The 21,302-nt window shown below is 55.6% G+C and overlaps 3 protein-coding genes across 11 annotated transcripts in view; 2 read left to right on the top strand and 1 right to left on the bottom strand.

The window, feature by feature from the left end:
- Positions 1–21,302, bottom strand: part of UHRF1 (ubiquitin like with PHD and ring finger domains 1) — a 55,254-nt gene that overhangs the window by 12,040 nt on the left and 21,912 nt on the right. For 3 of the 8 annotated variants that reach the window (XM_088179132.1, XM_088179131.1, XM_088179130.1), the window contains exons 5-8: positions 5,412–5,494; positions 5,017–5,089; positions 4,104–4,184; positions 3,600–3,668 (exon numbers count right to left, since the gene is read on the bottom strand). In XM_088179132.1, coding sequence (XP_088035258.1) covers positions 3,600–3,668; positions 4,104–4,166 — 132 coding nt within the window. In that variant the 5' untranslated portion in view covers positions 4,167–4,184; positions 5,017–5,089; positions 5,412–5,494. Of the gene's footprint in view, positions 1–423; positions 616–1,422; positions 1,555–3,599; positions 3,669–4,103; positions 4,185–5,016; positions 5,090–5,411; positions 5,495–15,480; positions 15,563–21,302 lie in introns of those variants that run through there. The other 5 variants (XM_088179133.1, XM_088179134.1, XM_014887216.2 and 2 more) reach the window with 5 other exon arrangements.
- LOC106859680 (uncharacterized) lies at positions 10,211–15,666 on the top strand. 2 transcript variants are annotated; one of them, XM_088179137.1, is made up of 7 exons: positions 10,211–10,279; positions 10,711–10,906; positions 11,448–11,530; positions 11,802–12,996; positions 13,420–13,619; positions 13,807–13,935; positions 14,007–15,666. In XM_088179137.1, exons 1-7 carry the CDS (start codon positions 10,220–10,222, stop codon positions 14,586–14,588), a joined length of 2,445 nt encoding a protein of 814 aa, XP_088035263.1. In that variant the 5' UTR covers positions 10,211–10,219; the 3' UTR covers positions 14,589–15,666. The 2 variants fall into 2 exon arrangements, with proteins under 2 accessions (XP_088035263.1, XP_088035262.1); XM_088179136.1 differs by having other exon boundaries at positions 10,220–10,279; positions 14,004–15,666.
- On the top strand, positions 15,885–19,476 carry TICAM1 (TIR domain containing adaptor molecule 1). The gene is made up of 2 exons (XM_014887143.2): positions 15,885–15,958; positions 17,080–19,476. Exon 2 carries the CDS (start codon positions 17,217–17,219, stop codon positions 19,230–19,232), a length of 2,016 nt encoding a protein of 671 aa, XP_014742629.2. The 5' UTR covers positions 15,885–15,958; positions 17,080–17,216; the 3' UTR covers positions 19,233–19,476.

Here is a 21,302-nt window from a genome sequence, read left to right as displayed (position 1 = left end):
ACTTCAAAATCATGAGTTGCTTTTCCCAATAAGAAAATTGAGATCTTTATGGCTTTCAGAGCAATGAAAACTTGCAAGGCTCAAGAACATTTAAGCACTTTAAAGATCATAAAATCACTGGTAATTTTCAGACACTTCATAAAGGCGATGTCAAGGCAGAAGAGCAACACATTAGGTGGAAAATAGTAAAGAAAAGTAAGAATAAAGGCTTCTCTGCAGCTGGCTCCTGCGCTTGCAAACCCACGGCAGGAGCAGCGCGGGAGGAAGCCGGGCATCACTAGATGGCAGCAAAACCCCTCATTTCCACTCAATTAAAAATAAATAAATTAAAGCCCTCGTCCTCCGCTGGAGAGGAGTACGGGGATGCGCGGGCTCCCCGCCGGTGCCGCCCCGCGCCTGTCAGTGCCCCCGGCGCGCCCGTACCTGCTTGCCGCGGTAGAAGAGGCGCTGCCGCTGGGGCTCCACACCGAACACCTCGTGTATCCGCAGGCGCAGCCCCTCCACCTTAGTAAGCTTGGAGAGAGAGTCCACGCGGTGCGTCTGGCTGCCGTCCATGGTGCGCACCTGGATCCACATGGCGCCGGTGCTGCCCCGGGAATGGGACCGCGCTCAGGCGGCGGCACCGCCGGGGCGGGCCCGGCGCCCGCGGCCGCGCCGCCCTCACGCGCGCGCCGCACGCCATTGGCCGGCGGCCCGGCCGGCTCGGCCGCTGATTGGCTGCGGGGGGGCTGACCCCGCCCCCCCCACGCGGGAGCCTAACGGCTCCGTTCGCGCCGGCCGCATCTCGCGCCACAATTGAAACCCGCCCGCCGCGCCCACGCGCAAAGTCTCGCGCGATCATGCAAATGCAGGAGGGGATAAAGGGGCTGGGGGGTGAGAGGTGGGGGGGGAAGGCCGCGCGTGCTCTTAAAGGGGCCGTCACCGGCACCGCCCGCGCTCCCGGCGCGGCCCCGCGGGCACGGCCAACCGCGCACAACGCGGCCCCTCGGCCGCACACGCACCCCGGGACAGGAGGGGAATGCCAGGGTGTCAGCGACCCCCGCCGCGCCCGGACCCGCCCCAGCCCGGCCGCGCGCATCCCGCGGGGCGATGCCACTCTCCGGGCCCGGAGGGCACCGGTGCCGCCGGCACCGCCCCTGACGGCCACACCCCCTCCCGCGGGCCCGTTCAGGGGCGGGGGTCGGTGCTGCTGTCGCGGCCCCGAGCGACGCGTCCCGTCCGGGACACCGGACCCGAGCTGTCACCGCCCGGGCACCGCGGAGCGCTCCCGCCGCTTCCCGCACCGCCCGAGCACCGGCACCGCGGGGAACACCCTGCGCTCCTCGCTCTCCTCCCGTTCCCGGTGCCACCGGCCGCACCACGGCCCGCGCCGGGATCGCGATGGGACAGCGGTGTCGGGATCGGGGGTCCTGCCGGACTCACCGGAGTCGGGGGTCCCGCCGGACTCTCCGGGGCGCGGTGCCGGGGTCGGGGGTCCCGCCGGACTCTCCGGGGCGCGGTGCCGGGATCGGGGGTCCCGCCGGACTCGCCGGGGTGCGGTGCTGGAGCCGGTGCCGCGCGCGCTCTTCGCGGGCTTTGGAGTTTGGCGCGGAAAAGCCCCGCGCGCTCCCCGCGCGCGCCCATTGGCCGCCGCTGGCGGGAACGCGCGGGCGGGGCGGGACCGCCGCCGCCTCCCGGGACCGGGGGTGGGGGGGCCCTGGTGGGGGAGAAACGGGACCGGGAAAACACCCCCAGGAACCGGAGACGACAATGGGGATCCCCCGCCGCGCCCCCCGCTCCGCTGCGATGGTGGGGGCGAAAGCCCCCAAATCCCCAAGGGCTCCATCAGCCCTCCATCCCCGGCGCCGTGGGCACGATACCGGTTATTGTCCTAAAACCTGGTGAGCCCCAGCGGGAGAGGGGACTCCAATGACGTCCCTGTGACAGCCACCCTTCCCTGAGGTGTCCTGTCCCCCTGAGGGGCTCCAGGCCCTACCCTGATGCGAATAAACGGAATAATCCGAATAACCGAATTCGAATAAACGGAATAATCCGAATACACCAAATAATCCGCAAAAGGGCTCTAACTCCCCGGGCCGTTAGCTCCACAGGGATTTGTGGCACTTGTGGCAGGGCCCGCTGGTGACAACGTGGCCAGGGTGACATGGCAGGGCCGTGGCGTGGCCGTGCAAGCCGACAGAAAGGGCTGCTCCGGCAGGATGTTCATCCCCAAAACCACTGATGCTATGAGGAAATTTAAAGTGATAATATTTGCTTAAAACAACCATTGCATGGGGGAAAGCGTGGCCAAGAGGCCCCTGAGAGAAATCTGCTGGAAGAAGAGGGAGGATTGGTGATTGTGGGGGAGAGAGGCCGGGCGGGGATGGCGGCGGGTTGGGCCGGAACAGCCCCGCGGACAAAGGAACACGAGGTGCGGGAGGCCCCGGCAAACCCCGGCACAAAACCCCCTTAAACCCCGGCACAAAAACCCCTTAAACCCCGTTAAACCCCATTTCCCGTGCTCTCCTCCCCGCCCCCCAGCCTCCCTCTCTGCACTAAAACACAGAAAGCAGCGGGACGTGGTGCCCTCCTGGCCCGGGTTTGCCCCACAAAGGACACGCAGGGCAGCGCCTCTGTCCTGTCCTGCTCCTTTCTGTGACCGGCCCTGGACCCCTGGACAAGCCCCAGATCCCGGGCTGGCAGCCAAGGCCCGGGTGGGTCGGTGCTGGAGGCCTGGGGGGTGTTGGGGCGCTCAGGCCGTGTCTCTGACCCATGGCCTGCAGCAGCCAGGCTTCATTTCCTCCCAGGGCTCAAGGCTCTGCCTCGACACAAAGTCATTCCTTGCCCTTGGAGATGTACTGGAGGATTTACCTGAACCCACCACAGCACCTCCTGCAGCCTGAGAGGGTTTTGGGATATGGGGAAGGAATTCCTCCCTGCCAGAGCTGCCCAACACAGTCGTTCACCACCCCTGACCCAGCTCGTCCCATAGCAGTGGCAGACAGGTCCCAACCCCAGTTTCTGTACTGCTGGGGTGTTCTGTGGAATGGAATATCCCTCTGGCCAGTCCAGCTCAGCTCTCCTGGCTGTGCTCCCACCCAGCTCCTTGTGCCCCTGCTCGCTGGCAGAGCCTGGGAAACTGGGAAACTTGGAGTAAATACAACTCAGCCATAACGACAACATCGGCTCTTATCAACATTATTCCCATGCTAAATCCAAAACACAGCACTGGACCAGCTACTGGTTAGAAAATTAACTCTATCCCAGCCAAAAGCAGGACACAGGCAGTGGCATTTATGCTTTTATGTGCATAAATGCATATTCCTGCCATAGCTGTTGCCAAGGACAGGTGATGATTCAGGCCTGTCACACGCAGCACAGCAAGAAACCTGCCCCCAGGTGAGGCAGTGGGACTGCAGTCAGGGGCAGCAGTGCAGGGGTGTTCCAGCCCCACGTGCTCTGGGATGATCCAGAGTCACACTGCACCCAGGAACTCTCTGCATTCCATGTTCCCCTCCCTCCATGCAAAGCTCAGTGTGAGGGGACACATTTAGCAGGCCCAGGTGACATCCCCTCTCCCACCTACCAAAACTAAGCAGCTTTACACTACCCCAGCTCACCTCTACCTCAGACGAGAGAGCAGCAGCAGAGGGAAGAGCAGCCAGGCATGTAGAAAACCATCCTGCAGCCTGAAAAAGCAGCAGAAAGGTGAACTGGAATATTGGGAGAGCAGCCAGGAAGCATCAGGCTGTTCCCTGCTGTGAGGGCAAAGCGGCTGGAAGGGGAGCAGGAACCTGCCAGCACCTGTCCTTGTGGGAGGTGGGCTGAGCTGAGGGAGGGGAGCAGGGCCTGGAGGTGAAACAGGGGCTGGGGAGCCCAGGGGAGCTGCTGGAACAGGAGCAGGAGTGGGACACCCTCAAGGTGAACCAAGCAGGCACAGGAGACAGGAGGGTCCTGCTGGGCTGATGCAGCAGGACAGCAGCAGAGAGAGACCTGCAGCACATCCTGAGCCAGGAGAGTGCTCTGAAGGCCTGGGGGGACCAGGAAGGTTGGTGGGCTTTGCACAGCAGGGAATGACAATGACACTAAGTTGTCCCCTCTGCCCAAGGGTTTGCTTCGCTTACCCAAGGAACAGAACCAAAGCTCTTCGTGCCCCAGTCCTGAATCATCATTCTCATCATTCCCATCACTTCTCGTGCCTGTGCCTGCTCCAAGGAAGGTGACAAGGGGAAGGTGACTATGGCACGGTGGCAGCAGATAAATCTGCAGTGGGAACTCCAGTGTCACGTGTGGCCTCTGGACCCAACGGGACAATGCTGAGCTGTGACACAGCACAGAGCAGGGAAAGGAATGGTTCCCAACACAGGGACCTGACCCTCCAAATCCCACACACACCTGCAGGGTTTGCACTCAACAGAAACCCCACAGGCAGAGCCAGGAGGCAGCTGGAGGACAGCAGAGGAGCAGCAGCAGGGCTGAGGGACAGGGCACCTGGCAGCAGGTGGAGTTCACACCTGGAGGATGCTGCCCCAGGTCTGGATGCTGCAGCTCTGCTCAGGGCTGCTCAGGGCTCCTGTGCTCCAACCAACACAGCTCCTTCCCCAAACGTGTTTCTCCACTTCCTCCCACGCCTACCAAACCTCTTAGTGATGATTTTATCTTGGATTTAAATCTGTGTATTTCATACAGCACCAAGGCTCACAGAAATGATTGTGCAAACCTTTGCTCTGACACTGCAATCCCCCAAATGCAGTGTCCTGGCCCTGCAGGCAGTTCTGCCAGCCAGCAGGAAATCCCAGCACTGATATTTTACCCTATTATCAAAGGCACACATTAGATATTAAACACTGCCTGGTTAGTTTTAATGACTGGTTATCACTTCTCACGTTCCCCTGTGCCCCACCACAGCCACATGAAGGTGCCTCATGCAGACAGTGCTGAAATAGAACCTGTCCCATGAGACTTTCACCACCCCACCACAGCTGACCCACTGGGGCACCTCACACCCATGAACCACCTGGATCACTGACACGTTACCTGAGGAGGCAGCACTGGCCATGTCAGGCCAACACTCCAAAGCACACAGGACTCATTTCTTGATTCCCTGTTCCTGTAAAAAAACCCTTCATTTCATCAACTCTTCACAGGACAGACAAGAACAATTTCTATTTCCCTTACAAACATCACAATTGTTAAAAGCCAACACTCCCAGCTAAGTCAGCATCGGGATGAGGATTCCTTCCAGCCCCAAAGCTGAGGAGTGACAATTGTCTAAATTTTTGTCAGCTTAACAGCACGTTTTTTAAAAACCATTGGCACCCCCCTGCCTGAATGGCAATACAGAAACAGAGCCAAGGTCTCCTGCATGCAGGGCCCAAAACAAGGTGACTCAACCACTGTAATAGCATTAAAAGACTTCAGATAATTTTTACCTGTGCCTCAGTTTCCTCCCCCGCTGATCTTGAAAACAGACAACAGGAAGCTTAATTGATGTTTTCAAACCAGTTTTTGAGAGCTGGGGATGAAAAGGCACAAATGGAAAAGCATTAACTGGAGTTTTCAGTATTTGTTACCACTGTTAAAAAGCCCTGAGCTCCCTGGAGTCCTGCACTGCTGGGTCCTCTGCAAGGAAAAAAACCATGAATCAACTCCTACCCTGAAAATCCCAGCAAACAGGAGAAGCAGAAAGTTTCATCATCAGGTGTCTGCTGGCACGGGCTGAGGTGGGAGAGCACGTCTGACCCCTCGGGGAGGCACAGCAGCCCCGATGTGAGCTCTGCCAAAAAAACATCAGAATGATGATGGTGATGATGGTTCACACCACAGCCCCATGTCCTGCTTCCTTGGGACTCGGTGACAACATCTGTGAGCCCCTGCAAGGAGCAGCCCAAGGGCACAGCCGGGGACAGGCAGGGCTCAGCTCTGTGCAGGAACAGCTCCCGGGTCTGTGCAGGGCCAGGGGTTGATCCCTGTGGATCCCTCCCAACTCAGGGAACTCCAAGATTCCATGACCCCAAGGCCAAAGCAGGGGTGGATGGAGACCCTCTGACAGGTCCCCTGGACGCTGTGCCGGGTGTGTCCATCCTGAGGGGACAAACAGCAGCTCCCAAACAGCTGCCACGGCCCCGAGGGCCCCCAGCCCCTCACCTGCGGCCCCACCCGCTGCCCTCCGCCCCTCCCGCTCCCCATTGGCCCGGCCGGCCCCAGCACCCCGGGGTATTTAACTGGGGCCGCGCCCAGTGCTCCCAGTGCCGCCAGTGCTCCCAGTGCCGCGCCGAGCAGGCAGGTAAGGCTGGGCTGGGCTGGGGGGAGGTAAGGTGGGTAGTGGGGGGTGGTCTGTGACTTGGCTGGGGGCTCCTGCTCTCTCAGGGGTTCTGCAGCCCTCGCCAGGGTGGAGGTTGGGATGGCCCCGCTCGGTCCCGCAGCCCCTGGCAGGGGGAGCCGCGGCTCGGGGGTCCCTTGGCTGCGGGAGGTCCCTGCTGGGGGTGCCACAGGTTTTCCTTTCCACAGCCTGGGATAACAGGAGCTGGGGGCTGTGTCCCTGTTTTTGCTGTGCGGGGAGGGGGCTTTGCTTTCTGAGGCCGAAGGTGACACTTTCTGGTGTCCCCAAGTGTCTGCCTCGGGTAACAGGGCCAGGCTTGGGGGTCAGAGGTCGGTGATCCTTAAGGTCCTTCCTAACCCAAACCATGGTGGCATTCAAACCCTTCCCAGCTTCGAGAGGGCTCCTCGGTAACTCCATGAATCTCTGAGCTGTGACTGAGCAGTCTGGGCTTGGTTTAAAAGTTCTTTTCTGCTTTTTGTCTGTTGAGGATCCCGGCTGGGGGGGGTCCACAGGCGGTGACTCCCAGCACCGTGTTTGGGGACAGGATGGATGGGACAGGTGACACCCCTGGGGACATGGGATGCCAGCTGGGCATTCCCTTCCCGTGACAGCGCTGCCAGCCCTGCCCGGGGCTGTTTCTCGTGATCCTCTGGAGGAGGCACAAGAGCTGAGTGATGAGAGAACTCTTGCTCAGGAGCGCCCTGTCCCTGCAGGGCTCTGCCAGCTCCCAGGGGGAGCTTTAGCAAACTGGATTAGTGTTTCTCAAGACTAACAAGGCTTTAAATGTGGTCATGACTACCCTGAGCTGTGGATGGCTGGGAAGGATTTCAGTTTCTAAAGCTGGTTCTGCTGAAAATTCCAGATGGAAATGTGCTGAGCTGCTTGCTCTGCAAGTTACAGCTTCCAGGTGAAACCAAGAGCTCTGTCCTCATGGAAAGTTTGGGAAGTACTGAGAAGCTGTTTTAGTTAAAACTATCTTTCCTCTTTCCTATAGTATCTCTGCTCCAAGCAGTTACTGACCCTGTAGTGGCCGCGTTGTGGTGTTTAATTTCTGTTGGAGGGTGAGGGTGAAGCCCTGCATCTATCAGTAAGAGTGGCTTTGGTCTTTGAGGTTTCCTAGTGCTGCTGGTTTATCCAGAAAGGTGAGATGGGCACCTCTGCCAGCCCTCCTGAAACTACTGTCCTCAGGTCAAAGCTGGGAATCATCTGATCTTCCTCCTAAAACTGATTCTGTCCTCAGAGCATTTGCAGCCCATTCCCCACAGACATCCCATGACCCAGTTCTTTGTTTTTTGGGAACCGGGTATCAGTGGCAAATCTCGACAAGAATGTAAATGGGTGCTTTAACCACAATCGAATTCCTCTGCACTGATTAGCCCTCCTGCTCACATCTAAAGCACTAAATTTAGCTTTGTTTTCCTCAGTGGTCATTAAGGAATTGCCAGTTCAGCCACTGAACCAGCCACGCTGGCTGTGGCTCAGTCTTCCAAGGTACAACCCCTTGGAAGGGGGAGAAGCTCCCTGAACATGAAGATCCTCTGGGAGCACAGAGCAGCAGCCTGTTCTCATGGAGCTGAGCTGCTTCCCCAGGGAAACCTCCCAGCCAAGAGGAGTAAAGAACCAGCTTTAGGTGAACTGTTCGCTGCAGTGACAGAAATCAGGGAGGTGCTGATGCCAGCAGGGGAGTTCCTGGCTCTTCTGCCAGGCCAGTGAGGGATGAGGCAGGAAAAGGGAGCAGCTGGGTGGGTTTGGTGTCACTGTCCTGCTGTCTGGTGCCAGCCCTTGCTCTTTTACTGACTCCAACTGGGCAATGAGCAAGAGTTCAGCTCCTGATCCCAGAAAATCTCTTGACCTTGATGCTAGAAAAGAGCACTGAAGTTTCATCGTTCTGAAACCACCTACTTCAAGAGCTTTCTCCAGCAGTGACCTAATATTTCGGATGTAGCAATGGTGTGAAATCGTCTGATCATCACTTTCATACGAAGCAAACCACAACCCATGCAAAGTGCTGCTGTTTCTGTTCCTCTGCCCGCTGGGATTTCCACTCCCAACCATCCTGGCTTGGCTGTGGCTTCTCCAAAGGATTCAGAACCACCTGACCCAGAGTTGCCAAGCACTGGGCTTTCCTGCAATCTCTCGAGTAAAGCAAGGATTGCTCAGCACTTCTGCAGGGCAAGAGAAAATAAAACCATGCCACGGATAATAAATAAATAAATAAAGCCTGCCCACACTGCAAATCTCAAATCTGGGCATTGCAAAACATGGATTTCTCCCACACAGTGGAGAGCAAACCTTGTTCTGACACGGCTGTGCAGGATTGGCCCTGGCAGGCTGCATCCATCATTAACATGGGATTCCTACACTTCAGAGGGACAATCTGAAGTATAAACTGACTTTATAACAGTTTTTGCATCAGCCAAGGAGTTACTCCTGTATTATTCTAACCAAGGTCCTCCCCTCTTCCTTTTGCTGCAGTGTCTCTGAGCTAGCCCTGACATCAAGGCCACCACAGTGTCAAACTCCACAGTCTGAGCTTTTTTTCACCTGTCCAGAAGTAAAACAACTGAGCAAAGGGGTTGTTTGTGATGGTGTTGAAAGAGCTGTGCTTTGCCCCTAAGCCAGCCCTGCTTGGCTCCAAAGAAATAACAAACCTGCCCTGAGGCAGAGAGGGACAGCCACTGACAGCAAACCCATGGACTTTGGGACTTGGATTTTATATTCAGCTTTGCTTTGGAGGTTTTTACAACTTCTCCCAGCCTGGTGAGGATCCATTGGTGTTTTTGCAGTGCAGGTAAACTGGGGAGTGCTCCCAGAGGAGAGCTGGTTCCCAGCTTCTCACTGGAGAGGCTGGAGGTGACAGCTTGTGTGACAGCTTTTGCTATAGGCATGTGGCACTCAGCATCCCTGCCCTGCTCAAATCTCACTGAATTCTGACTAATTCAGGGGTTAATGCAGCAATATTTGCTGTTTTGCCAAGTCACCTCCTGAGAGGTCCCTGGCCAGTGTCAGAGCCCAGCCCAGGGCTCACAAATGCTGGTTTCACTACTTCTCTCCATCTCTCTGTTCCTGTTTCTCAGCAAAGAACACAAGAAACAAGACAATGGGTTCCACCACAACTCAGATGGCAAATTATTTTGGGAAGAGTCTGCCAGTGAGCCTGGGGCAGTGCATGACTTGGAAATCCAGTTTGGGAGGAATTTTGGTTTGAGAGTTTTCCACTGGAAAATGTCATAGCAAATCTAAGAATAGATTAACTGGCAAAGGAGAGAAAAGCAGAGTCTGTCCTGAAGAACAAATGTGCTGAAATCCCTGCTGTGCCTGACTAAGGCTCAGAGTAATCCTGGGTTTATCACCAATACTGGAGTGTCCAGATACCACAGGAGATCTGTGCTGGTGAGCCAATACCCCTTCAGATTGTTGCAACATTTTATATTTCTTCAATCCCCTTATGTCACCACAATGTCTCAGCCTTGGTTTCACAGGAAGTGAGATTTCCTGCCTTGCTGGTCAGTAGGATGGGAAGGCAAATGTCCAGGTAGCCATGGAATGCTGCAGCTGGGAAACCTGGCTCATCCTCCAGGGAAAACTCCACAGGACTTTCATGTCCTTCCCAAACTGGTTATATTGTTCTATTTTCTCTGCCCTGCCCAGCTGAGGAGGAGGGTGATGGAGTGGTTTTGGTGGGTACCTGGTGTCCAGGCAGAGTCATCCCACCCCACAGAGAAAACACAAGACAGATAAAATAGTTCTCACCTCTTTCTAACCTGAACCGTCCTGGGAGCAGCTGAATGACAGATCCCAATGGATTTGTTGCCCTCTGCTTTTCCCCTGTTCTGGCAAGATTTTATTTCTTTGGAGGCAATGAAGTTGTGCTCATGATACTTTTGTTTTTTCCCTCCAGCTGCAGCTGAAGTCAGCATGGCCTCAGGAAAGACCCCAACCCCAGACCTGCTGAAGGCTGAGGAGCAGCAGACTGAGGTAGGTGCCAGGGCACCCACAGCAAAAAATCACCCACTGACCTCTGCCAGCACCCCAAAACCAGGCTGGGGGGACAGAAAGATTAGCCCTAGGAAGCTGTGGCCAAATCAAAACCCCCTCAGTACAGAAGGTAATTGTTTTGCTCAAGAGACAACTTTGGGGCTGGCAAAGTGATGCAGGCAGTTCTGAAGCAGGAGCTGTTACTTCCACATCTGGTTTGGTGCTGAAACCACTCTGAATTCAGGAGCAGAGTTCAGACTTCTTAACCCTGGCTTGTTCACTTGGTGGAGGCCTTTGGCTGAGTCTCCCCAGCTCTGAGCTGGAGAAGGATGAGGAGATGGATTTGTTGGGACCTTTCAGGACAGACACAGGGCTGTGTTCACTCACCAGCTCGGCCTGGGCTCTCATGTCACCGTTTCTCTTGGCTTTAGAGCGCTGTCAATCGAGTCACCAGCCTGCCCTTGCTCAGCTCTGCCTTCAACCTGGTCTCCTCTGCCTACACCCACACCAAGGAGTCCCACCCGTGCCTGGGTGGTGTCTGCAGCGTGGCTGAGACCGTGGCTGCCGTGGCCGTGGGCAGCGTGGTCGGGGGGGCACAGCCCATCCTGAGCCAGCTGGAGCCACAGAGTGAGTGCAGGGCTGGGGACCCCTGGGACAGAGGGACACAGGGAGGGGACCTTCGTGTGTCTGTAGGGTGACCCCACCTCCCACAGCACCCTCTCCTCCAGCACTGAGCCTCCCGAACACTGAATGGGAATGAAACTGTTTCCAGCAGAAACACAATTTGATTTCTTTAAGTTACTAAGTAGCACCTCCCTGCTCGCTCCCCCACTCAAATTTCTGACCATCCCAGGTAGGAGCTGTGTCGGTCTGGGATAGAGCTCAGTCTGGCTTATCCCAACACTTTCCAACCCTTTAAACCCACCAAGGGCAGGTACTGCACTGCAGTTGGATTAAAGTCTACAGTTAGAAAGCTGGGAAGGCAAAATGGAGACTATTTGAACTCCCCAAATTAAAGGGTTTGTTCACTTTTAACACATCCCATCCCAGAATGGTAATTTATTTTCTGGGGGGCTTGTTTTCATGAGTGTATCCTGAATCAGCCATTGTAGGGTTAAAAAGCCATCCACAAATGTAAGAATAAACTGGTGCCTGTTGTCTCTTTCAGTTGCCCTTGTGAATGAATATGCCTGTAAAGGTCTGGACCAGCTGGAGGAGAACTTGCCCTTCCTGCAGCAGCCAGCAGACAAGGTAAGGACAGGCTTTTCCTAGGGAAGCCATGGCTTGATGGAACTGCTATGGGTGCAAAAGAGCACGGGGAAATAAATAAAAGCTCAGCAGCAGCAGGGAAAGCTGGAGAGGCACTGAACACATCTGTGTCAATACAGGTGTGCTCACCTGCCCAGCCTTCCCACAGACTGCACAACTAACCCAAGCTGGAAAGCTTTTTCAGGGAGGGAAAACATTTTTTTGGAACAACAACAACAACAAAAAAATCTTTTTGTGCCTTTTCCTGGTGCAGGTAATCTCGGACACCAAGCAGCTGGTGACCACCAAGGTGACATCAGCCATGGACGCCGCCTGTGAGGCCAAGGAAGCAGTGGCTGATAAAGTCACTGAGGTTGTTGGGGACAGTGTGAAGCTGACCAGGTCTGTGGTCACCTCCACTGTCAGCAGTGCTGTGGAGGCTGCCCAGGGTGCCAAGGAGCTGGTGACCAACAAGGTGACAGAGGCTGTGGATGTCACCAAGCACATGGTGGAGGACAGCGTCGACAAGACCAAGTTTGCTGTTGCCTCCACGATTGTCAACGCTGTGGAGGCTGCTCAAGGGGCCAAGGAGCTGGTGAGCAACAAGGTGACAGAGGCTGTGGACCTCAGCAAGCACCTTGTGGAGGACAGCGTTGACAGGACCAAGTCTGCTGTGACTTCCACCATCACTGCAGCTGTGGGGGCTGCCCAGGGGGCCAAGGAGCTGGTGGCCAACAAGGTGACAGATGCTGTGGACAAGGTCACCAAAGCTGTGGATGTCACCAAGCACATGGTGGAGGACAGTGTTGACCTGACCAAGTCTGCAGTTGCTTCCACGATTGTCAGTGCTGTGGAGGCTGCTCAAGGGGCCAAGGAGCTGGTGACAGACAAGGTGACCAAGGCAGTGGACCTCAGTAAACACATTGTAGAGGACAGTGTTGACCTCACCAAGTCTGCTGTTGCCTCTACAATCGTCAACGCTGTGGAGGCTGCCCAGGGTGCCAAGGAGCTGGTGACCAACAAGGTGACAGAGGCTGTGGATGTCACCAAGCACATGGTGGAGGACAGTGTTGACAGGACCAAGTCTGCTGTTGCTTCCACCATCACTGCAGCTGTGGGGGCTGCCCAGGGGGCCAAGGAGCTGGTGGCCAACAAGGTGACTGAAGCAGTGGACCTGACCAAAGGGGCTGTTCAAGACAGTGTTGAGAAAACCAAATCCGTGGTCACCTCTACAGTCAGTACAGCTCTGGATGCTGCCTATGGCACCATCAGCAGCAAGATCAACACAGCCCTGGAGCAGGGCAGGGAGGCTCTCCAGGAGGGTGTGGAGATGACCAACTCAGTGGTGACCAACAGCATAAGCAAAGCCAAGGCAGTGAGCCAGGCAGTGGCTGGAGGTGTGGAGTCTGTCCTGGGAATGTCAGAAGATCTGGTGGATCATTATCTCCCAATGACTGAGGAGGAGCTAGGTAAGAAAATCCTTACCTGGCGCTTGTAAGTGCAAGTCCTTTTCCACGTGAGTAGAGAGCACCTGACACAGCAAGACTCACCTTCTGAAGCAGACAGGTAGCTCTGAATTTGTCACCAAATTTCTGGCTGCTAACACCAAATTGCCACATGGTATGGGACTGAGTTCAAGCATTTGCTGGCTGGTCCTTGTCCATCAGCCTCAAAGTAAATAAACTCGTGGGTTCACACTTCAACCTCTCCATCATCTGCTCACCTGAAGATTGAGCAGGGACTAAACCTGCCTTTAACACACGAGCAACTCCAAACCTCCAGCTCCCACAGCAAGCTTCAGCCTTCGTGTTTTCCAATGGGTGATCCAACCTCTACCACCCCTCCCAGCTGGCAGTGGAGCCCAGCTGCAGCTGTGTTCTTGTTTCCTCCAGGTAACCTGGCCACCACGGTGCAGGGCTTTGGCGTGGCCTCGGTGGAGGAGCAGAAGAGGCAGAGGAGTTACTTTGTGCGCCTGGGCTCGCTGTCGGGCAGGATCCGGCACCGAGCCTACCAGCACTCCCTGGCCAAGCTGCAGAGCTTCAGGCAGAGCACCCAGGACACCCTGGCACGGCTGCAGCTGGCAATAAAACTGGTACCAACATGCTTTGCCCTTCTTCCTCCTGTCTGTAGTTTTTCCTGCTCTGCTATCCAGCTGGAAGCTCTTCCTCCATCCCACACCAGCTCTGTGTCACCTCGGATCCTTCCCTGGCAGGGAAGCACTTGTGCCTCTCTTGGGTGTGCTTGCACTACAACCTTTCCTCTCCTTTTTCCCCCGTCAGATTGAATCTGTGAAACAGGAGGTTGGCCAGAAGCTGCTGGAGGGGCAGAAGAAGCTCCATCAGCTGTGGGTGGACTGGAGCCTGACCCAGCCCAAAGGAAACCAAGTCAGAACCGCGTGCCAGCCAGAGGTACCGGGAGGTGCCCGGGGCAGCCCCGCGGGCCCTGCCCGGCCCTGGCTGAGCTGTGTCTCTCCCAGCAGGTGGAGCCGCGCACCCTGGCCATGCTCAGGATCATCACCCAGCAGCTCCAGCCCGCCTACGAGCGCCTCCGGCTCAGCACCCACGGCCTCCCCTGCAGCGTCCAGGAAGCCGTGGCTCAGGCCACTCGACACATCCACAAGCTCCACAGCTCCTTCTCCAAGGCCGTGTCCTTCCAGGACCTCTCCAGAACCACCCTGGCCCGCAGCCAGGACCGTGTGGCAGAGGCCCGGAGGTCCCTCGATGTCCTCTTGGAGTATGTGACTCACAACACCCCTCTGAACTGGATTGTGGGGCCCTTCAGGGCCATGGCCAAGGGGACACAGGATGGCAGAAAGCACGAGAAGAAAGAGAGGAGGAGTGACAGAAAATTACCTGAGTTGGAAAAGGCTCCACTATCACAGGAGGCGACAAAGGCACCTGAAGAGCCAAAGGGAACCAACAGGCTCTCAGAAAAATGGTGTGAGGTGCTAGACAAGCTGGAGGAGAAGGTGGGGAAGCCAGAGGAGAAGGCAAGGAAGGACACAGAGGTGGCCCTGGCTGCAAAGGAGATAAAAACCAGTGCACCAGAGGAAGATCTCTGATAAATTCCAGCTCTTCTGGCCAAGACTACTTGGCTAGAACAGCACTGGATCTTCTAATGTTGTGCCCACTTGTGCCACGAGTGCCTCTACTCTCTGAATTTACAGTCAGATGTAGTTGTAAGGAAATTTGATAACCAAGGTGGGGAGATTCTGAATCTTAGTTTACTGTTTTTAAATCCAACTGCTGTGCTGAAAGGGGAGATGGGACCTGCACTTCAGCTTTTTAACTCAACCCAGCTGTAGCTGTGAGTGCCTAAATCTTGCTGAAACAAGTTGTGGGAGAGAAGAAGTGATCTCAACTTATTTTTAATGCTGGATTTGTTTTTAATTCACCCAAATGCTCTGCTTGACCTTTGATACCATTTCCCGCCTCCTCCACGTTTAAAAACACAACTTCCTTTGTGCCTGTTGTGCTTCCGGGGAGGCTCGGCCCTGCAGCACATCTGGCACAGCTGGGGGCAAGGAGCTGCTTCTCAAGAAGAGATTTATTTTCATGGATCAGCCAAACACTTTTTCCTTCACTTGGCAGTGTGGGCTTTTCTTTAATCATCTTTTCTAGTTCTGTGAATGGCTTCAGGGATTATCTGTAAGTAACTCCATGTGTAAAACACTTCATAGCCATTAACTGAGGCAGCTTTTCCCAGGAGTTATTCTGTCATGGGATTAGGATATCTTGTAACTAAAATAGGGGGGATTTAAATCCAGGGGCTGGTTCTTTCCCAGAAAACACTACTTTGTAACGATTTCTAATGTAACTTATTTTGGTAACTGTTTCTGGCGTTGTCCCTGTGCCAGGGCTGGTGAGCAGACACCGGAATAAAGTGTGACCTGTGTTCGAAGCTCTGTGGGTTTGTGTGTCCCTAAAGCTGAAGTTGTTGTGTTCTCCCCTTACCTGAGCTGTGGTGAAGCCTTGCCTTTACCAAATCTTGTCCCTGGCCATCGTGTCTGTTCCCTGCTCTTGCTGGAGGGGAAAAACAAAGAGCCTTTAGCAGGTCCCATGCTTTCTTAAGCAGAAAAATACCTTAATTATTTTGTACCCCTATTGTTATTCTGTATTCCTGAGGCTCAGGTGCCTCTGTTCGTGCCCCACTCTTCCTCTTCACCCCCAGCTCCCTCTGGATCCTGGGCTTTGCGTTGCTCACCCCTGGTTCCAGCACTGCCCAGCCCTGCCTGTCCCCAGCGCTCCGTGTCACCTTCGGGGGACACGGGCAGGGCTGGCCCTGGCTGGTGAAGGTGGGGGACAGGCCCAGGGCTCTCCCGCCGGGGTTGGAGCCCGGGCTGTGCTGTCCCAGCCCCGGGTCCGCCCCGCTCCGCCCCGGCCGTGCCCATCGCCCCACGCCGCTTCCGCCTGTCCCGGACACCGGCCGCAGGTAGGCTGATCCCTTCCCTTCCCGGCTGATCCCTTCCCTTCCTGGCTGGTCCATTCCCTTCCCGGCCGACCCCTTCCCTTTCCTTCCCTTCCTGGCTCGTCCTTTTCCTTCCCGGCCGATCCCTTCCCTTGCTGGGGGAGCGGCCACGCGGTCCCGGCGCTGCCCCGGTCCCAGCTCCAACTTCCTCCAGCCCGGCCGGGCCAGCCGGGGGGACACAGGGCAGGGCTGGCCCAACGGGGAGCGAGGGCAATTGGGCAATTCTAGGGTTTTCATGAAACAGGAAAACAAAACCGAAATTGGTAACTTTCCCCAGTTGAGAGCTCTTTCAGGGCGTTTGCTGGGGCTGCCTTTAAATAAGGAAAGTTCCTGCAGCGGGCTCAGGCAGAGCTTGGAGCAATGTCCAACCGCTCTAGGAATCCGCTCCTCCCCTCCTGTTGTTTAATTAAAATCCTATCAGAGGCCTGGGGTGAGTGTGGGGGCTCAGGGATCACCTGTGGACGGGGATCTAAAGTCTCCCAATGAAAGAAGGAGGTGGAACTGCTGGAGAGAGTCCAGAGGAGGCCATGGAGCTGCTCCAAGAGCCCTTTGCCCTGGAGCCAGGCTGGCAGAGCTGGGGGAGAAGCTCCAGGGAGAGCTCAGAGCCCCTGGCAGGGGCTGAAGGGGCTCCAGGAGAGCTGCAGAGGAACTGGGGACAAGGGATGGAGGGACAGGACACAGGGAATGGCTTCCACTACCAGAGGGGAGGGCTGGATGGGATATTGGGCAGGAATTGTTCCCTGTGCATCTTCCCTGATAACACAGGTTTATCGACTGGAAAGGGTTTCCTCTACACCTGTTTTATTCCTTGACTGCCAGCACCAGGAGCCTGCAAGAGCCCTGGAACCAGCTGCCTAGAGGAGACACTTGGATGTACCTAAATATAGCCTTATTGCATCAATTATTTTAAACCAGTTGTAATTAATGTGAAATTAACACAAAGAATGCTTAATCACGGAGTTGGAATAATGCAGCTGCAAGTACGGGACAGATGCAAAAATCTTTGGGAGGTGTGAGAGAGAGCCTGGCAGCTCCAGGAGCACCCACATCACCCCTCTGACCACTGTTCTCTGTTCTCCTCACAGATCCGAGCCCTGTGGGCACTTTGTGGTACCAGGAGTGCGACTGGGGCACCCCCAGCCCCACAGGCAGCCAACCCTGTGCCATAAGATGCTTTTCCCATCCCTGCTGCAGTCTGTGCTCCGGGCCAGAGGCCGCTGAGATGGCTCAGAGCGCTGAGCTGCAGCCCAGCTTCGAGGATGTGTTCAACATTCTGTGCCAGGCCCCATCAGAGAAACTGCTGAGCCTCAAACTCAAACTGAAGCACTCGAAACCCGGGCCCTGCAGCAAGGCACTGCAAGCTATGGTCCTGCTCACTCTGGGGCAAGAAACGGATGCAAGGATTTGTCTGGATGCCCTGAGGGATAACCAGGCAGCCCAGTACATCCAGCAGATCAAACTGGGCGCTGCAGGAGTGCAGAAAGATGGGGAGGCTGTGCAGCCACCCCAGCTGGATGCAGGTGCCATGGCACTGCTGGCACAGGTGTACTCAGTGCTGGCACAGGAAAAGCTCTGCAGTGCTGAGGCCGGGGACAGAGCCTGCCAGGCTGCCACCAAAGCCAGCAAGGACACTCAGCGGGGGACACTCAACAACATCCCACCCAAGGAACAGGACAGACAGGGCTCTGCAGCCAGCTCAGGGGACAGGTTTATGACACTGAGATCCCATGAGGATGCAGAATTTCCATGCACAGCCAGCCCCCACTACGTGCTGAGGAGTTCACCAGTGCAGATCAGAGGCAACTCAGACCTTTCACGCCCACGGACCTTGTGCTCTGAGGGGAGCTCCTCCCTGTCCAGCTGTTTGGAGATCAGTGCATCACCAACAGTTGCTTTTCACACCCAGCCCTCTGTCCCCGAGTGTGTCCCCTGGCCCAGCAGTGCTGGACACCCTGACGGGGACACACAGAGCCATGGCCCGCAGGAGTCCAGCTGGGCCAGCACACCCAGCTCTGCCCCTGGGCAGGACAGAGCTGCCCAAGAGCCCTGGCCAGAGAAGGCTCTGCAGCCCAGTCCCTGTCACACTACCCCTCTCCCCATTCCCGAGACACCACTGCCCTCAGAGCCTGCCCAGAGCAGTGACGTGTCCAGCACAGTGACAGAGCCTCACACATCAAGAGACGAGCAGCACGAAGAGCAGAATGAAGAGCAGAAGGATGAAAGGATAAAAATCTCTACTGGTGTTCCTGACCCAAGGGCTGCAGTGGATACTGCTCCTGCCCGCAGGTCCATAGAGGATTCCTACATTCCAGGCAATCCCTGTAACTCTGCACCTGCTTCTATTTCAAACTGTTCCCTTCCTCCTCCTTCTTATTCCTTCTCCTCAACTCTTCGTCCTCTTCAGGAATCTCACTCCAACGTTTTACATCCCCCTCCCCTGCGCTCATCCCCCTCTCCAGCCTCTCCTGCTTTCCAGGATCCAGCTGTGGATCCATCAGAGCCAGAGTTCTTCACGTTTGTTGTCCTGCACGCCAGTGAAGATGAGCTCGTGGCCCAGCGGGTCAAGAACCTTCTGGAGAGCATGGGAGTGCCCAATGGTGCCACAATGAGTGAGGAGTTCTTCATCCCAGGATGCAGCCACATGACTTGCTTCCAGGAGGCCATGGAAAACTCTGCCTTCACGATCCTCCTGCTGACCAAGAACTTCCCGTGCAAGCTGTGCCTGTTCCAGACAGACACTGCTCTGATGCAGTCCATCCTGGACCCCTCCAAGCAGGACTCAGTCATCCCATTCCTACCTAAGGAAAACGCCCTGGACTGCAGGCAGATCCCCAGGATGCTCAGTGCACTCGTGACCCTGAAGGAGAGCTCTCCTCTCTTCTCCAAGAATGTGAACAAGACTTTCAGCCCCAAGAGGATCACGGAGAAGAAAGCCCAGTGGACGGAGAGAAGGAAGTTCCAAACCCAGCAGAAATTGGCTGCCCTGAGCCTGGGCTCCCATCCGTGGCTGCCTCCAGGAGCACCACGGCCACCAGAGCCATCAGCCCAGCCCTGGTGTCCCCCTGCCCCCACGGACCCCCCAGGCCACTACAGCATCACAGCAGGCCAGGGGGGGATCCCACCCCTCATCATCCAGAACGCCCGCATGGTTCAGATCGGGAACCACAACGTGATGCAGGTGGAAACTGCCCCACCTGGGCCAGGGGACAGCCAGGAGCACACCAGGCACAAGGTCTGAGACAAAATCAATCTCAAAGCCTGGATTAGAGTGATTCTGCTGGGAGTGGGACGATTATTCTATGCAATAGGAGTGCCATTTTCCTGAAGCACAAAAAAAAATTCTACATTTTTTGATGGAAAAAAGACGTGGCAATCTCTTGGAACTGTTTTTCCTTGTGCTTATTTTCAAATAACTGAGAAAATTATTTTCCTGATTGTCTGGAGCTACTTGAAGATTTTATAAATAAATTTTAATTAATTTATTTGTGTTCCTCTGGTACTTTCCCATAGAATATGAAAAGGGATAGTCAGGGATATATTGAAAAATATTCTGCATGTTGGCTGGAGGGGCTGGGAGATGGCACTGAACAAATGATTTGAGGGACAATCTCCAAGGGATGCTTTGGAAAGCTGCCTTTAAGGAAGAAGTGGAATAAAAAACCAAAAGCAGTGAGCAGAGTAGTGCAGAAGGGTGGAGAAATCCAGGAATGGGAGGGGAACAAGGGATGTACCAGGCTGGTACCCACTGAGCTGTAACACCAGGAGGGCACCTGGAGCGAAGCCCTGCTCCTCCTCCCTCGCTCCAGGCACAGCCATTTCCCTGATCGTCAGCAGAGGTCACCCCAAAGCCACCGGGAGATGGAAACGGGGCTGTTCCCTCCCGGAGCAGGGCCTGGAGCCAGCCCAGCCTGGGCCAGCACAGGGCAGAGCTCCTGAGGAGCCACTCCCCGAGATCAGCACAGGGAAATGACCCTGTCCCAGGTACTCCTGCAGGTCTGTGTGTGCTGCTGTCACTCCCTGGCTTCCCCAGCAGGTCCCCAGTATCCGTCCCAGCAGGTTCCAGCAGGATCTGAGCCCAAGAGGCCATCCCAGCCCTAGGCCTGTCTGAGCTGGGCCCTCTCAGGGTCTCATTCTGGACTGCAGCCTTGGTCCAGGAGCCCTCTGAGCCCCAAGGCAGCCCCTGAGTGACACAGACATCTCTAAATCCTGGGAGGAGACTCTGAGCTGTCCCCAGCGCTTGGCTTCCAGCTCCCAGACTGGATTTTAACTCTGCAGGACCCAGTGACAATGGATTAACTCATCTACTCCTTCCAGAGCCTGCTGCCATCCTCCAAATTCTCCAATTCCTTTCACTCTCCTGGTTTCTCTCCTCCAGAGCAGCACTCAGAGGTGTTGTGTTACTGCAGTTGGTGCAGGACAGTCCCTCCCCTTGGGAGCCCTCATATCCCTCCTTCCCTGGCTCCTCTCCTACTATAAATAAAAACAATTAGTCAACTGGAAGCTGCTCCAGCTTGTAAACAACCTCAGCACAGCCACATCCAGCATGCTTGGATCACACAAAGGGGAGGGAGAGCTGTGTCTGGGGGACAGGAGGCTCTGCAGCCACCACACTGGAGAAAAAAACTCCTCTGTGTCCAAGAATTAACAAGATAATCACTGAAAAATTGCCCTGCTCCCCACATGGAGCTGGCCCTACAGTCAATCAGGCCTGTTCAGTGTAATTACCCTTAAATCATGCAGTGATTTCTCCCACCCTGTAATTACTATCAACATTTAATTGTTGGGCCCTCTGTAATTACAGATTATTTATGTGTTTAAAAAAAGTGAAGCCTTTTCCATCACACAGAATGTTCTCCTCCTTGGGGCTGTGGCACCTGACTGGATCCCCCAGCCCCAGAGCTGCTCCAGCCTGCCCACCTGTCCTACCTGCAGCCCTGGGTGCAGAGGGAACTGCCCTGACCAGCCCCTGCCTCGTTCCTGAGCCCACCTGGCTCCTTTTACCTGCTTCCCCCACACCTGGAGATCACCTGCAGCAGCACAGGGGGAATGTCTGGGTCCCCAGGCTCCACAGACACTGCTCAAATGGCATTTTGAGCACAAAGGCACCATCATTCATCAGGGCATCCAGAACGAAGGATGGAGCAATTAATGACAGGACAAACATTCAAATATTTTATCCATCCACCCTCCCTGGGGAAGACCAAGCGTTTTTGGGATCCAGGTTCCTGTGTGGGACTAACTCCAGTACCATTCATTCCTCTGTTTTTACCGTCCCTGATGGATTTGGGGTTGGAATCCAAACTGATGA

This window comes from Sturnus vulgaris, chromosome 26 (genome assembly GCF_052056855.1).
Source record: "Sturnus vulgaris isolate bStuVul1 chromosome 26, bStuVul1.hap1, whole genome shotgun sequence".
Lineage (NCBI taxonomy): Eukaryota > Metazoa > Chordata > Aves > Passeriformes > Sturnidae > Sturnus > Sturnus vulgaris.
The sequence above is the reverse complement of the archived record's forward strand: the minus strand, read 5'-3'. Positions and strand labels throughout refer to the sequence as shown.

What these genes read in the sequence shown, in the direction of transcription:
- LOC106859680 (XM_088179136.1), top strand. Translation starts at nt 10,220, where the DNA reads ATGGCCTCAGGAAAGACCCCAACCCCAGACCTGCTGAAGGCTGAGGAG. An exon ending in CTGAGGAGCAGCAGACTGAG is followed by an intron (nt 10,280 to 10,710) that starts GTAGGTGCCAGG and finishes TCTTGGCTTTAG; the next exon opens with AGCGCTGTCAATCGAGTCAC. An exon ending in TGCAGCTGGCAATAAAACTG is followed by an intron (nt 13,620 to 13,806) that starts GTACCAACATGC and finishes TTCCCCCGTCAG; the next exon opens with ATTGAATCTGTGAAACAGGA.
- TICAM1 (XM_014887143.2), top strand. Translation starts at nt 17,217, where the DNA reads ATGGCTCAGAGCGCTGAGCTGCAGCCCAGCTTCGAGGATGTGTTCAAC.